We start from the raw sequence: 15920 nt of genomic DNA, 5'->3' as shown, positions 1-15920 counted from the left end.
ATTTATTTTGCGGAATAATCCATTTTATTGAATTTATACTGAACTTGAAATACCCTTTTACAGAATAAAATGAGATTTGCGATGTGTTTAAATTTATTTTTAGAATCACTCTTCAGATTTAAACACTTATTTTCCTTTTTCCCGCCAAAATTCTTGTTCTCGTTCAGGTATTTCTCTCAAAAAGATAAAAACTGGCGACTTATACCATTTTTTGAAAATTTCTCAGTGAATATATCTGAGTTCATTAAAATATAATATTAATATAACTGATTGCATATTTGATCATAAATTAATCATTCATGATAATATTTAATGTTGAAATTATAGTCGCATTCAAAATTATCGATTTAGCGTAACGCCAAATTTTTTACCTTTTTTTTTCTTCCAAAAAGTTGCTATGTATATTTGAGTTAATTCGTATAGAGAGCTTCCAAAGGACTTCAGGTGCACTAAATGATCATGATAATGTTGATGATAGTAATAATGATGATAATAAAGATGATAATGTCAATGATGATGATAATAATTATTTAGTGGGATAGGGTTGATCCGTTGAAACCATAAAGCAGCGCTATGGTGGCTCAGGCGATAGAGCACTCGCCTCCCAATGAGGAGGCCCTGGTTCGAGTTTCAACAATGGCTGATCGATACGAATTCTGTAACCGGCTCGCACCGACTACAGTACTGATGTAAAATATCATCAGTGGTAGACGGAACATAGGTTAGAGTCCCCTTGTGGTCAGGCTAACCCTAAGTTGTTTACTTGGTTTCCCTCTCCATGTAACGCAAACACGCGTTAGATCTATCAAAAATTTTTCTATGAAAGCACATTCCTCCCTATACTTGCTCAAGGAATTCCCTTGTCTACTGAATCGGGTTGAAAAATACAAGGCTACGGAGTTGAACTTTGCTGGCCGTCAATTTACAATTGGGTAGGCAGTTCAATGACAGTTGTAAAAGAGAAAATAAAAAAATCACAGAGTTGTAACAGAGATCAAAATAGTTGCGATTACACAAAGGAACAAACGTTTTGTCGCATTTATACAAATACTTGATCTTACTTAATTCAGGTGTGGGGATTCAAATCTACAATTATTTTTATTCTTAAAGTTGCAGATTTGTTTTTCTAAAGGATATTTTTAAATTAGTTTAATGTTTGTCTGAATGTTACAAGGTACTAAACAACGTATACGCTTATATACATGTACTATATACAATTGTCTCCTCCTTTAAAGACAAGATTTAAGACAAAAAATAAACATGTGACCTTAACGTATCGCATTAAAAACTTACATGTATTATCACTTTTTTTCCCGACACCTTACGTGGCAGAAAAGTAGGGGGCACTTAGTAGTCAGTCACTCGTGTGAATTTTGAGAAATCATGGTATGGAATATATTAATAAATCGCATAAAAACTATAGCTAGAGGGAAATCGATTTGCAAATTTTTAAAATTTTTTTTTATTGATCAATTAAATATTTTTTGTGGTTAGCAAATTTTTAGTATCTTTTGTTGTTGTTTTTCAGCGTGATGGCTTAGGTTAGGTTTAGGTTCAGTTTAGGTTTGGAATAGGTTTTTCATAATTTACATCTCGAATGAATTTTACAACCCCGTCGCTAACCACGTTAGAAAAACACGGTATTTTTTTCATGCATTTTATTAATCCTCTTATAGTGAGCATCTAAAAAAATGAGTTGTTTATAAGAAAAGGTGTTTTTTCTTTGCTTACGCAAAAAATTACATATTTTCTTACGCAAAATGGATCTTTCCTTTACATACCACTTTAGCATACCACTTTACATACCATATTTTTATATTTATAATATCGTATGAAACACGAAACTATCTTTTTTTTCTGAAGGAAAAAAATTGACAAAACCAAGATGATGAAACTATACTAGAATTTTTTTCTCCTTTGAAGAAAAGGAAAATAATGCCATCACATTATTAAAAATCAGTAATTAATGCGTTTTGTTACAGATCTGAATTTTATCCACTGCAAGTTATAAAAATTTTGAACTCCTCATCCAAGTTAACTGTCAATTTTACTTAATCGTTTCTTTAATGCCGTGATTCTCAAAAGGTGTTGCATGGGGGCCTAGAGATCTGTGAAAAGGTCATAAGGATTCCGAGAGTCAGGACTTTTCCAGCAATGATTTTTGAAACCAACAGTTATATTTAATTAATAATTCAATCTTTATTAAATATCTCATTTGTTTTTAAAAAATTATCTAAAACAAATGCCAATAGATAAAAATTGCAAAATTTTAAAAAAACATTTACTTATTTTAATAACAATCGATAAACTATAAAAAATATATCCTTTTATAAAGCAGTGAATTAATATTTCCAATCGAACTTCACAATTTAAAATAAAATAAATGAGCATAAAGAAACATGTTTAGCAAAACATATGAAGAAACATTTACCTGATAACCACTCTCGATACTTAATTTCTTTTTTCGTTTATATTTCAACAAAAATCATAACTCAGATTATTCGATATATTTTTCTTCTTCTTCAGATTCAAAGTTTTTAAAATAATTGTAAGTCCATTCTCATTAGTCATACATTTGGTTAATTCGCATTAGTTAATTTGGTATTCACAATTGCTAAGGAACTACAATTGTTATAATTGCAACTATGAAACCGGAGTTCCACTTTAAGAATGGTGATCATTCAAGGTTCCATCGACGGGAACAATTGGGAATCGTTGGCTTAATTAATTTATTCGATAAAAAAGAAAAACACTATTTTATAATATACACTGCTATCGAGTTCACAATTCAAATTCTATAACATATAAATTATACTTTTAATCAATCATACTCTGGAATTTTTGTTTCAAACATACCTGAGTCAAATATCCCTGTATTCATTGTTGTGAAAAATAAGCTGTAAAATCAACGAGTTACAGCTGTTGTCTATACAGCTGTTGTCTATACAGCTGGTTGTCTACACGCCAAAGTATACTTAAATGTTTCAGCCATCATTTAGATTACGTGATTCATCTATAGGTTGAAACATTCAATTACTACTTAAAAACATCGTGACTCTTGAAACAGGTGTAACGATTACTTTTCACACATCGATTTAAAACATTTTGAAGAATTTATAGGCGAAGATCGTAGATCATTGCCCCATGATTGCAAAATTTTTTGCATGTATGCGAATTATCTATTCACATACATATGTAAACTTGTGTGCTCAGTGCTAATATCAGATTATAATCCCTTGTCAAATAAAAGAACAGACAGCACTAATTAGAGAAGGGCGGAGTCCAAGGTTGCCATCGTAGTATTTACAATACCATGATAGTATTTTTTCTCCAAAAATTGGAGATGTATTATTTTTCTTAAAAGTGGTAAATTTGTAATTTTTTCGTTTCAATCATTAAATCAAAGAGAAAATATGCCCTGCTAGTTTTGAGTAAAAAGCAATTTTAGAAATGAGCCAACCGTTCTTTTCGTAATAGTCTTTAGACTAGTGACAATTATAAAAAATAGTTTTTACGTTTAAGATCGTTATCCCTTCCTTGTAGAGTATACTATAATATAACTTTCTCTTTAAGCAAAGACGTTGTAAAAATTAATGATCAAATGCGGCTACAGGTGGCGCAAAAGGGAAACCTCTACTTATAGCAACACTTTGCATGTTCTCACCATTATCGTTAGGATAGTCATAGAGGTAGAAAATATATTAGATTCTGTTTCGATGATTTACAAAAATATTAAAATTTTTTAAGGTAGGAAAGTATACGGAACTCACAAAACTACAATAATCGTAGTTCTGAAACGTAGATATTTTTGAAAATATATTTGACAGTTAAATGCGAAAAATAGTGAGGAAGAAAAAAATATGTAATTTATTGTATAAGGGAATATATCGTGTATGGGAATGTATCTTATTATATGGAATATATCGTATATAGGAATGTATCGTATTATATGGAATATATCGTATATGGGAAAATATGGGAATATATCGTAGTATATTCCCATGCAACTGAGCAGAGGCAAAAAGTGTCAAGACATGGAACCAGTCTTTTCCAAAGATGGCGCATTCGAGAGTACCGATCCTGAATAGATGTTACATTTTTCCTTGTGTATGGGATAATGAATAAATTATATGTTATTTTTTTTCTAATTAAGTTCGATTTTTTTCAAATTTAAAGTAAATAATTTCTGATATACAAGAGAGAAATTTTTGTGTGCTAATTTTTAAAGTTGTTGATTACAATCTTTCTTACTATACTTTTACCAAAAGTGTTAGTGCATAAAAGGAAAAAGAGAATCGTTTTTCTATTTTCTTGTTTTAGCCTTAATCACTTTGAATTTAAATGTCAGTTTAACTTAAAAAAAAGTTAACAAATATCTGATATATAAATCTAATATTAATTTGAAAAAAATTAAGAATTTCTTTTGTATTTTTTACAAAATTTAAGAAGTAAAATTAATGTAAATTTCCCACTTGCAGAACAGAAGAAACATTTCATTACAGAAGAAACATTTTGAAATTTTTCATCAAAAATGAAAAGAATTAAAATGTTGCAAGTAATTTAAGTAGACAGAAAAATACAACACAATCTTTTACTACACTTTATTAAATTAAAATAAGAAAGACACACTGAGTAATTTATGCAAATTGAATTAGAATGAAGGTTTTATCCAGATATTGAGGATAGGGAAAGGGAAAAAAGAGATTAAACATATATAATTTTTGCATCTAATTTTTATAACTTTTCATTAGTTGTATGTAAAATAATCTGCCGTTTTACCATGAATAAATAAATATTTTAATCAAATTCGTTTATTTAAATCCAAATCTAAATTCGTTTTTTTTAAAACTTATAATTTGCGAAGTTAATGTATCTAAGTAATAAAAAAGGCGTCCAGCCTCCAGTAATTTAGAAATTTTTTTTCTAACGTATATGAATTTAATTTAATTTATTCTTCATTTAATATCTAACAGATAAATAGGCAGAAAAAACTGTTGCCATCTAAATTTGGAAGATGAAAATCTCTTCAGGGAAAGTTAGTTGTAGTTCATTTACGTCGTACTAGAGCTGGCGACGGTCTGGGAAATATCCCTGAGGATGATTCGAAGACATGCTATCACAATTTCGATCCTATGAAGAGGGAATGGCACCCCCGCTTCGGTAGCTCGACGATCAGCACGCGAAGTCGAGCACTTTACGGTAGAACAGTTTAACGAGGACCAATACCGCACACCCTCGGTCCCTACGCAGACTGATCCAATGCACAATGACCGCAGCCAGTGATGCTTGACTTCGGTGATCTGCTGGGAGCCGTGTCTTAATGATCAGTCCACTGCGGGGCCTCTTCAGAGAGAGAAATTGTTCAAAAGGATATTTACACTTCCAAAAAAACTACTGTAGGTGGCGAAGTAAAATGAAGTATATCGGTTATCTCGCAGAATTTTCACAGAAACAGTTGTAGTTTGTCTTGATTTCTCCGTCTGACAAACCTGGTAGAGGCTTTTAAATTGTTAGCAAAATTAACCAAAATTCAGAAGGTTTTAGTTTTTTATTGTCGACTGCTCTGTAAAATATTTCGCATAAAACTAGTCTTTCTCCTGCTTCTAAACAGAGATGCCAACTACTCCGGATTCGATTCGACTAAATATCTTAAATAACGGTAGGGAAATATAAGCAAAAAGTGGCAGATCTTCGGTTAATTTTGCTAAAATTTTAAAGCGCTCAACACGGCTTAAATGTAACAAAGTGGCTTATTGCATAAGGCTTTGAATTCTTATGAAGTAGGGAGGAGTAAAAACTTCATAAATCAAAATTATTAAAATAAGAATCATACATTAAAAGGCAGACATTCGAAAATATTTATCCACTGTCTGGAGAAAGTAGCATCACTGAAAAAATAATTGCTTTAAGTTGATTAAAGATTATCGGATTCTTTATTGGTTTATTGGAATTACATACATTTGCAGGTTTTTTTTCTCAATTCAGGCTTACAAGAATCTGTCAAACAGAAGGACAGATAGCACAATACAGAGAAAAATAGCATGGAGATGCATCTTGGGTAACAGAGGGATTCGAACCCGTGACCTCCAAGGTTTCCACAGAATTTGCACACGGTGATATCACTTGGTCAAGGAGACCCCTGATTGGCACTGAGAATCATTAGCACAGGAAGTAGTTACCATTACGGGTAAAAGACCATTAACAAAGACATTAGACCATTCATTTATAAAGTAAGTTAACTTAGATTTGAGTAATATCATTTTCGTCAGAAATTCTGTTTCAAACTGGCGAGTATTTCAATGATTCCATTTTTGATGCCGAATTCCCTGTAAATCCATATTTCAAGATTTTTTTCAATATGACTGACTTTCATACAAATCGTTTTTTTCCTTTCTGAATTATTCCTGCGCTCTTAACTGAAATGTTTGTGCTAGTATATAGCTTCAATGTCAACATTTAAATGTTTCAGACGGCGTCTCACAATGATTTAGATTGCTATCTCCACTCTTTACGCACATGGTATTTTCCACATTACAGTCTTTCTTTGATTCAACTCTGGCAGAATTCCATGGTTGCAAGTCACCAGATGCAAAAATGATAAACGTTGTGGCAAATATGAAATAAATAGCCACTGTAGTGTAGAAAACTTTACTCCAATTTGCCATCGTCGACTGAAAGGCAAAATGAAGTAAATCAGTCACTAGCACAGAATAGTTAGACAGTAATAAAAGCAAAATAATTTCTTATAAATAACTGAATGCAATGTTAGAATGACCTAACATTTAATTTAAATTTAGCTCAGCTAAGCCAAAGAAAGGTGGATTTTACTGCGTCACAATTAGTATTTCATATAAAAAATGCTGAGTGAATGAAGCAGATAAGTGTTATTTTCAAAGTGAGTATAATTAGGTTAAGAAAAAAAATTTGATACGGGAAGCATTTTATTATAAATTTATTAGAAATGGGGCTAATAGTTCTTTGTCGTATACCCCACCTAATTTGAAATAAAAATCATGCAAGCATGCTTTTTCTTTTAAACACAAATGATAAATCAAGTAAAGAAAAACAAGAAATACTACTTAAGAGAATCTCAAAACACAATGATCACATTGTGAGCCAAATGGCTTCAAAATATACCGAAAACAATAATCCGGAAGTATAGACAGTCAAGAGTTTGCAGTGCTTCCCAGTATAGAAAGTACCATCTACCAACAACTGAAGCTAAACTAACAAAATATTAGAATACTTACACCACTTTCTAGAAACATTCCCACAACTATAGGTGCAATAAAGCCAGATAAGCTAGCAATTGTGTTTGCTATACCATAAATTGTTCCTAAAAATAAAATTTGACTCTTACATTCCATTCACATCTGGTACAGTTAAAAAAAGCATAGTTTGGGAAGTATTTTCAAAGTTGTAGTAAAATGTTGAAAAAAGAATTATTCATATCTGCAAAAAAATATTTAGAATTTGATAATATTAGGTCTATTGGAAAATCTGTCCGCGGAAGAATACTCCTCATCATTCAAAAGGTGCCTTTATAGGAAAAAGTCATTGAGTATTTACCTAAAAATCTATACTACATCATATTTACCGCTTACTTCTGTCTGATACTTTAGTTACGAGTTTGAATACTCTTTTGAGCCATATATGTTGTATCCCTTAATGCTAGAATATAATTACTATTTAGTAAAAGGACAAAACTCACAGGGGTAAAAGCGAGACGGAAAAGAGGAAAGGGTGGTAGTAAAGCCCTTTCACTTATAGCTAGTTTTTGGGAGGAGTTTACTTATAATGTAGGAGGTGATGGCTCAGCTCAAGCCTTGCTCGAGACAAGACGTGTTTTTACTCAGCTCCGTTGCTTTGTCATACAACAGAACAGCTCGAGGCGGAAAGGTGCAACCACCCAGCCGCCCGAAAACACCTGGCCCAGTAGAATCGGATGGAGATTACGTGGATGTTATTGAATACGATACATTTGAAGCAGATATTGCAGCCAGTAAGGTTCCGCTGAAATTACTACCATCTGGTCTATCTATTGACTTAGAGTTCTACTCTTTTTCTCCTACAAATGAACTGAAATCTACAAGGAAATTGCTCAGTGTATTTCTTAATGCATGCGAATTTGGACAGATAACGACTATTTTCAAAGACTTCATTATAATATTACCATAGTCTGCAGAAATATGAGAGAACAACAGAAAAATGCAGCCTCAGCACAGAAGAAAAAAGAGGAGCCCGAGCCGATTCATGAAACTACCACTCGAGTTCCAGAGACTATCACTCCAGTACCAGAGACTTTCACTCCAGTACCCCGAGAATATCAATCCAGTACCAGTGATTACCACTCCAATACCTGAGATCAACTCCGCCCCTGCGGGGGGAAAAATGGAGACCAGTTTCAGGGCTACGGCCTCAGATTCTGAAAATTTCAAAGAACCTTGTGCTAAAAAGAGGAAGAAGAGGAAAAGGAAGAAAGCCAAATCAACCAAGCCTAATAACAGCACTTCTGCCTCAGTTTCCCTACAACAGCCGGAGAAAACATCTGTGACTTCGGAGGAGACGCCCACCCAAGCTCAAGTGCTGCTAAAAAAGTCCTTCCAGTCAAGAATGAAAAAGTGCTCATCCGAGGACTCCCAGATGATTTTAATATCGACGAGATCTCCCTTGAATGAGGAAAATCAAACATTGAAGTTTCCAAAGTAGTCCAATTCAAGAATAAAGTGGGAGGAGCCTGTATAGCCACCCCCCCCCTCTACCTTGTTGTCACTCCTCTATTGGCCAATCAGACCAAGATCTACAACATCGAAAGTTTAAAGCAGTTACCGATCGACGTAGAGAAGTGCCGAGGTGGAAGGAGACCAATTCAGTGTTTCTGATACCAGGGCTTTGGACATTCTCAACGTAGCTGCACAAAAGATGCTAGATGTATGAAGTGTGCCGAAGGGCACTTTTCGTACCAATGCAAAAAGCCCAGAGATCCCCGGCCAAGTGCTGTAACTGCCTGAAAGACCACCTTGCTAACTTTACTGGGTGCGAGGCTCACCCCAGTAAAAGGAGATCATCAAACAGGGATACTACCCCAACTTCCAGTGCTCATCGACTTGTTAGCTTCATCAAAGAACTTCAAGAATTGATGAAAGATCAAGAAGTGCTAAACATGTTTAATCAAGGGGGATACCCCTTCCAATTGATGTTCTACTGCCTGCAACTCATTGAGGACTTTTAATCGGAACTTCAAGCTTAGAACTTTGAATCACATATGACCTTTTAGTTTTATGTCTCAACAGAATCGACGAATCGGTTAGAAGCGCTTCGCGCTTAATGCCGAGATTTCACTCATATCCAGCATCCAAAACTCAACTTCTTTTATGAAAGAACCTTTTGCTAGACTGAAAAATGAGAGTACTTAGAAGGGCCAGGGTTGAAAGAATATATACACCAAGACGGAAAAGAGTAAAAACTGGTATGAACGGCATTTCCTTTTAGCATTTTTTTTGGAGAAACATTAAGTTTCTGTAGCTGCCGAGATTATTTTTAACAATTATAACACATAGAGATATGCCAGCTACTACGCTTTTTGCCAAATATTTTATAAAATAATAGACACTAAAAAAACCAAAGCTTTCCAAATTTTTGATAATTTTACCAACTTTTAAAAAGTTTCTCCAAGAATATTCCTGAAATAAGTGGCGTTGAATGTAAGAACTTTTAAATCATTTATATGCAGTGATGCGTAAAATAAGTTAAAATGAATAAAAAATAATGCATTAAAACATTAACATAGCTACCATTATAATAATTTTTTACCAAAAGCATAGAAAGTTGGCAGTCCTGCTTATATATAAAATTGCTTCTTTCCTCAAAAAAACGGGGCTTCCCTACCGAAGCAGTATCGCGCGCCCAGGCATCACCTCCTATATCAGAAAGCCTCCACTCGGTTTTTCATAAGTAGTCTGCCCAGACTGTTTAAAGAGTGAATCAGTGATGCGCATTAAGCCAAATTCTATTTCATTTTAAAAGTAATCGAGAGAAAGTTTTCATGTATATTTGAGAATTGAATCTTTGGTGGTAGACAAGTAAATTAGACAACCCAATTATATTCATAAATTTTTTAAAAAAATGGATATATATTTGCTACCACTTTCTTATTTTTACTAGATATTCTATTAAGTGGTTCTTTCGTAAACTAGTTTACCTTCATAATGGTCTGATCAGACTACCTATAAGAAACCGTGTGGAGGCTTTCAGTTATAGGAGGCGTTGGCCAAGCGCTGTGAGAAATGTGGAGGTGGCACGTTCGAATCTCGCTGCAAACCTGAATGTATTCTGTGCGATGTTCTTTTGAACAAGGGTTTATATGCCTAAATTGAGCATGCAAGCCTGCAAATCTATGTAATTTTAATAAAACAATTAAATAAAGCTTGATAATTATCAAAATTACTGACTTATTCTCAGTTTTTGTTAAATTTTATGAGCCCAAGTAAGGCAGCTTTGGAGAAAATTTCAAAATATTAAAAAAAAATTAGACTACAAATACCATTCATTTTCACAGACTTTTCTTAATATTGACGTTTTGCGCCATTTTTAAAATAATCGTAGCAGTGCTGGCTTAAGATAGGCTAAACATGAGCTAATAGTCATGAGCAACAGTTGCAAACACACAGTTATAAAAATAGCATATTATTCGCAAAGAAACAAAATTTTGAAAAATCTTCGAAAAATAGCCTTAATTATGTACCTTAGCAATGTTTAATCGATGTCTTTCCATTATGGAATCTATCCTATAAAGTGTTATTGAAAGTATTCGTCATCAATGCAGGATCCACAATTATTTTCTGGCATTCAAATCTTATATCAAACGTTGCAACTTAAATAAAGATTGTGTAAAACAGGATATCTTATAACAGAATATACCTATTACTATTTTTTCTCCAAACACGTATTCTAAGTAACGCCTGTTACCTTAAACACATACGTTGAACAACGTCTAGTTTTCAAATGTCCTTTTTTCAAATGTTTACTTTCAAACGCTCTTTTTTTAACTTGGTGTATACATTATTTTATAGGAACTCACGCTACAAGCGATATCCAATTTTAGAAAAGTGTATTTTAAGATATGGTTGCTTTAGTTGCTGATTTGGTTGGACTATTGGCGACGGTCTGGGAAGCATTCCTAAAGATGATCCGAAGACATGCCATCTCAATTTTGATCCTCTGCTGAGGGGATGACACCCCAGCTTCGGTAGCTCAACGACCTGCACGAGAAGTGGAGCCCTTTACGGTAGAACAGTTTCACGAGGGCCAATACCGCACCCCGTCGGTTCCCTTGCAGACTGATCAAAGTGGTCACCCACCCGCTTTCTCACCGCATCCAGCGATACTTGACTTCGGTGATCTTCTGAGAACCGAGTCTTAACGATCAGTTAGTTCATCGCGGGGCGGTTGCTTAAGTAAATTCCCAATAAATTCCCCCAAAGTATAATAGTTCCTCAAGAATTTTATGCAAAAAAGGAAGAAAAATCATTCTTAATAAATACCTGAAAAATTAGGAGTCATATCCACAGGAGTTATGTTGTATCCTGAAAATATGCAACCGTCAATACCAAGTCCAATTGTAAACAGGACAACTATGAGCTCGGGCTGACATCCCAACTGCGTTACGGCCAGCAAACAGATTGCGGGTGCAGTCATACCTAAATATATAAAACAGACATGAAATATATCCATCCATTGACCACAAGAGAGAGAGAGGAAGAGAGCACCTAACCAATGGTGTTGAACAATTTTCGAATGACTGTGATGGAAAATTTGTTGGCCTTCCTTAGTTTATCAGCAGCCCATGATGCAATCCATGAAACAAACAATTGTAGAATGAAAGGTAGAGCAGACAGGAGACCATTCTAAGGAAGAAAAAGAATTGCAAACATTTTAAAAAATATATAAATCATATGTTCAACAATCACACTGTTATAAGAGGGAAGGTGACAATGTAAAAGTATGATTAAAAATTTCACACGCCTCAAAAATGAGCCGACTGAAAATAACAATCGACGTGTTTCAATCACTCAAAAGCATATATGGCAACGTTACTTTTAATAAGTAACGAGAAAAAGTACAAGTAATTTTTAAAAAAAAGCAACGAGTAAAAAGTAAAAAGTTCTTATTTTAAAAAGTAACGAGTAAAAAGTACAAGTCGAAGTACAAGTACTAAACAAAAAAAAGTAACGATTTAAAAGTACATTTCTAGGAAATCGAAAATTCAAAATAACCTAAAATTTTATTGAATAATATTCTTATGTTCTTTAATGTTTTAGTTCATTAATTGTTGTTATCTTTTTAATTATTTTTAATTTTGAAAGTTATGGATATTAATTTATTTTTAAATTCGGAAGAATATTATAATATAATTTTATAATATAATCGTATAATATAATTTTAAAATCAAATATAATTTTAGTATCAAACTTTTTATGGATTTGCACGAAAAAGAAATTTTATCTATTGATTTTAATTTTAATTTATTATTTTTATTTATTTAAATTACCATTGATTTGAAATTATTTTACTCTTTAGAAACGCGTTTTAAAAGCACAAACATAAGCAAAGCAAACACGGGGTTTCAGATAGCTTTGTGATCTTTGAGCTAGTAAAAAATAATTGAATGTGCAGTATAAGTTGAAACAGAAAGTATTTAAACACGAAGTTAGCTGTGAATGCATATATATTGCACATTAATTTTATAAATTAAAAAAACAAAAACATTTATTTTTAAATTTAATTTCTTTTTTTTTTAGAAAGCTTATCGAGTTTTGGAAAAAAAGTAACGATTTCATTCGATATTTCCGCTACAAATACTTGTACTTTTTCCCTAAAAAAGTAACGAAAGTACAAGTAAAAGTACTAAATTCAAAAAGTAACGAAGTACAAGTAAAAGTACCTACTTTTTACTTGTACCGGTGGTACAAGTAACGAAAGTAAAAGTACTGCCATATATGTTCAAAAGTAGGCGCCTATTTTCATAACTTCTCAGACGTGAATGCGAAGAAGCAAAAGTGATTTAAACGTAAAACGTACAATTGCCTGCAGAGCAACAGAAGAAGAAAAAACTACTGGGGAAAGAGAGGCAAATCAGGGTAAAATACATTTCTTCGAGCTATTGAGATAGGGTGAGGAGTGGATGTCGTTAACAAGGGAATCAGCCTTCGTATGAATATGAAAAGATTCCAAGACATCAATATGAGCTGATGTGCCTGCAGTAGAAATAATTTTGTTATTGTCAGAAGTGATTTTATGGCCAAGATTCCAACAATATGGAGCAATCAATGATTTTTCGTACTCTTGATAAGGGACATATCTATTGAGTTCCAAAAAAAATCCAAATTTTAAAAATTAATATCTAAAATGTCTAAATTTTAAGACGCGTCTGGTTTGTCCTACATAGCGAGGGCCGCACAGACTAGGAATATGGTTTTGGTTTTAAGGCCATTTTTAGGCCTGTTAAAAAATTAAATTAAATTAAAGCCTCTTAAAGACTCTCTATCGTTTTTAATAATCGCTGATGTATTTACCACATTCCGTGTCAGTGAGAAACCATCGAACAAGTCAGACGTGCTTTAAAATTTAAAGTAAAAGAATATGATAGATATCAAGAATACTAGAACTACAAGAATAATAGAATCAAGAATACTAGAATTGCTGCACAGTGTTGGAATATTGGGCCTAAATACAATTTCAATAGTGCTGAAATATTTCCACCCCAGTTACATCAGCTCATCTTGATGTCCTGGAATCTTGTTTTATTCAAATGACTATTGATTCCTTTGTCAACGACATTAGTTCCGCAACACGTGGAAATACATTTTGCATATGGAAATACATTTTATCTAGATTTGCTCCATTTTTTTTGTTCTGTTACTTCATATTTTTATTCTTCTTCGGCTAATGTGATTTTCCCAATTTTGTTTTCCATTTTTTTTCTTAGCAGTTTGCCGTTTTATCGCTATTTCAAATCACTTTCGTTTCTTTTCATTCACGTCAGACAAGTTCTGAAAATGGGCGCCTCATTTTTGAGTGCTCGTAACTTGTCGAATGCTATTTTAATCAACATATTTTTGAAGCGAATAAAGGTTTTTAAATAGAGTACTCGTAGTATCTTATTACTTCAGTTCATTGATTTACTTACTATTAGCTAATTATTATGAATCAAGCATCACTTACCGCAGCTAAATTAAAATGAAGAATGGTGCTGAGATACGTTGGTAACTCTGTCATCAACATGAGATATCCAAAATTGTGTCCAACCATAGCAAATGCAAATGCCCATACAGGTGCAGATGTTATAATATTTTTCCATGGAATGGGGACTTTCTAAAATATAAAAAAAATATTTATGTTATGGGAGGTTTTTGCATCCGTAGAAGTTACTTACAGAGAAGCATTTATATGATTGAAAAAATATTATTAAAATGTGTTTTTTAATACATTAAACTCGAAATCATCCTTGGGAGCGTGTTCTTTCGATTCGAAATGTTAAACTGCCAACTGAATTATTTGATTATTATAATTATTATTTCATGCGAAGTGGCGGCCGGGATAACCTGGATGGCAGGACACTGAACTCACGTTCGTGTGAACAAACGTGAGTTCGACTGAAGATTCACTGTGTAGTTAATGGTGGCAAATGCACGTTAAATCTGTTGGGTCACAAAGTCCTCCATGTTACCCTAACAAATCATACCTCCGGGAGTAATGAATTGGAGATTGATCGTTCTCTGTTTAAGATCAAAATTACGATCTATGGATGAATGAATGGATGTACGAATGTGTCCGCCCTAAAAACGGGTGTGACGTATATGTGTGTCAGAAGTCGAGTTCTTGGCCATAGATGGCACAACTGGAAAACAAGAACAATCACACCCCCACTGCCTTACTGGCCGACGACTACAACAAAAAATTCACATCGCTGAAATTTAAAATTTCTGTAGCTTAAAACAAGGAAATCAATTACTCACCTGTTTTCAAAAGATTTTAATAATGTAAGAGTTTTGGTTAATTTTGATAACACTTGTCGTTGTTACCGTGACTGACAGAAATCAAGGGAATATCGACTGTCACAGGCGAATGTCAACAACCATATAGTCGCTTTAGTGAATGTTCACTGAGGATAGATTAGGAAAGACATCAGTGTTCGGAGTACCGGTTAAGTGCATACTGGTCAGTGGTACTTGATCACATTGATGTAGTTCATACCGGGCAATTTTATACGGGGCCGTGGCATGTACCTAGACCCAGTATATATTTCGGACATTTATCAAAGCGACGATGATTTTCAACATTCACCGTTGGAAGTCAACAACCACCCATTTCATCCATTCACAGTAACATATTCACTATTCTAAAAAAAGTATAAATAACCTCAAAAAATATGAGTGAACTGACCTTATCGGATGGTTCGTCTTGATTTTGTTCAATATAAAGCAGCTCTTCTTTGGAGATACTTGGATGTAAAGCTGGTGTTTCATACATAAAGAGGAACCAACACATGCACCACGTGACACCAATTCCACCTGAAAAGCAAAGTAAAGCTCTCTATTTAAAATGTTTCTTGCATTTATATGAACTATCAGTAGTTGTTACGCATTTGATATTTTTTAATTAAATTATGAGTCACCATAATCTGGGATTGCATAAATCATTCATTAGATTTCCAAAGCCTGATTGTTTACTAGTACTTGAGATACATTAAAACGGCACATCACTCTTCCATTATGTACTATAGTTATTCAGTATCTGCGGTTATCTGGTCTGAGAGTGTAACAGAGAACCGCAGGTAAAACAAGAACAATCACACCCCACCTGCCTTAATGTCCTTTGTAACTGGATAAATTATTTAGTTTATTTAAGCATACTGTAAT

At 33.4% G+C, this 15920-nt stretch overlaps 2 protein-coding genes across 5 annotated transcripts in view; both read right to left on the bottom strand.

Annotated features, from left to right (window-relative positions):
* LOC147810633 (putative inorganic phosphate cotransporter) overlaps window positions 1-2990 on the bottom strand; it is a 63103-nt gene extending 60113 nt beyond the window's left edge. The window contains exon 1 of one of the 4 annotated variants that reach the window (XM_087160615.1): window positions 2857-2990. The gene's annotated coding sequence lies outside the window, so the exon portion shown is untranslated. Of the gene's footprint in view, window positions 1-2431; window positions 2831-2856 lie in introns of those variants that run through there. The other 3 variants (XM_087160612.1, XM_087160616.1, XM_087160613.1) reach the window with 3 other exon arrangements.
* Window positions 2991-5910: 2920 nt separating this feature from the next.
* Window positions 5911-15920, bottom strand: part of LOC139426707 (putative inorganic phosphate cotransporter) — a 28885-nt gene continuing 18875 nt past the window's right edge. Inside the window, exons 5-10 of the mRNA XM_087160611.1 lie at window positions 15445-15572; window positions 14224-14373; window positions 11774-11906; window positions 11544-11699; window positions 7251-7336; window positions 5911-6671 (exon numbers count right to left, since the gene is read on the bottom strand). Coding sequence (XP_087016737.1) covers window positions 6450-6671; window positions 7251-7336; window positions 11544-11699; window positions 11774-11906; window positions 14224-14373; window positions 15445-15572 — 875 coding nt within the window. The 3' untranslated portion in view covers window positions 5911-6449. The remainder of the gene's footprint in view (window positions 6672-7250; window positions 7337-11543; window positions 11700-11773; window positions 11907-14223; window positions 14374-15444; window positions 15573-15920) is intronic.

The sequence above is a fragment of the Parasteatoda tepidariorum genome, chromosome 4, assembly GCF_982258835.1.
Source record: "Parasteatoda tepidariorum strain Cologne lab strain chromosome 4, Ptep-v5.0, whole genome shotgun sequence".
Classification (NCBI taxonomy): domain Eukaryota; kingdom Metazoa; phylum Arthropoda; class Arachnida; order Araneae; family Theridiidae; genus Parasteatoda; species Parasteatoda tepidariorum.
This window is presented reverse-complemented; position numbering and strand designations above follow the sequence as displayed.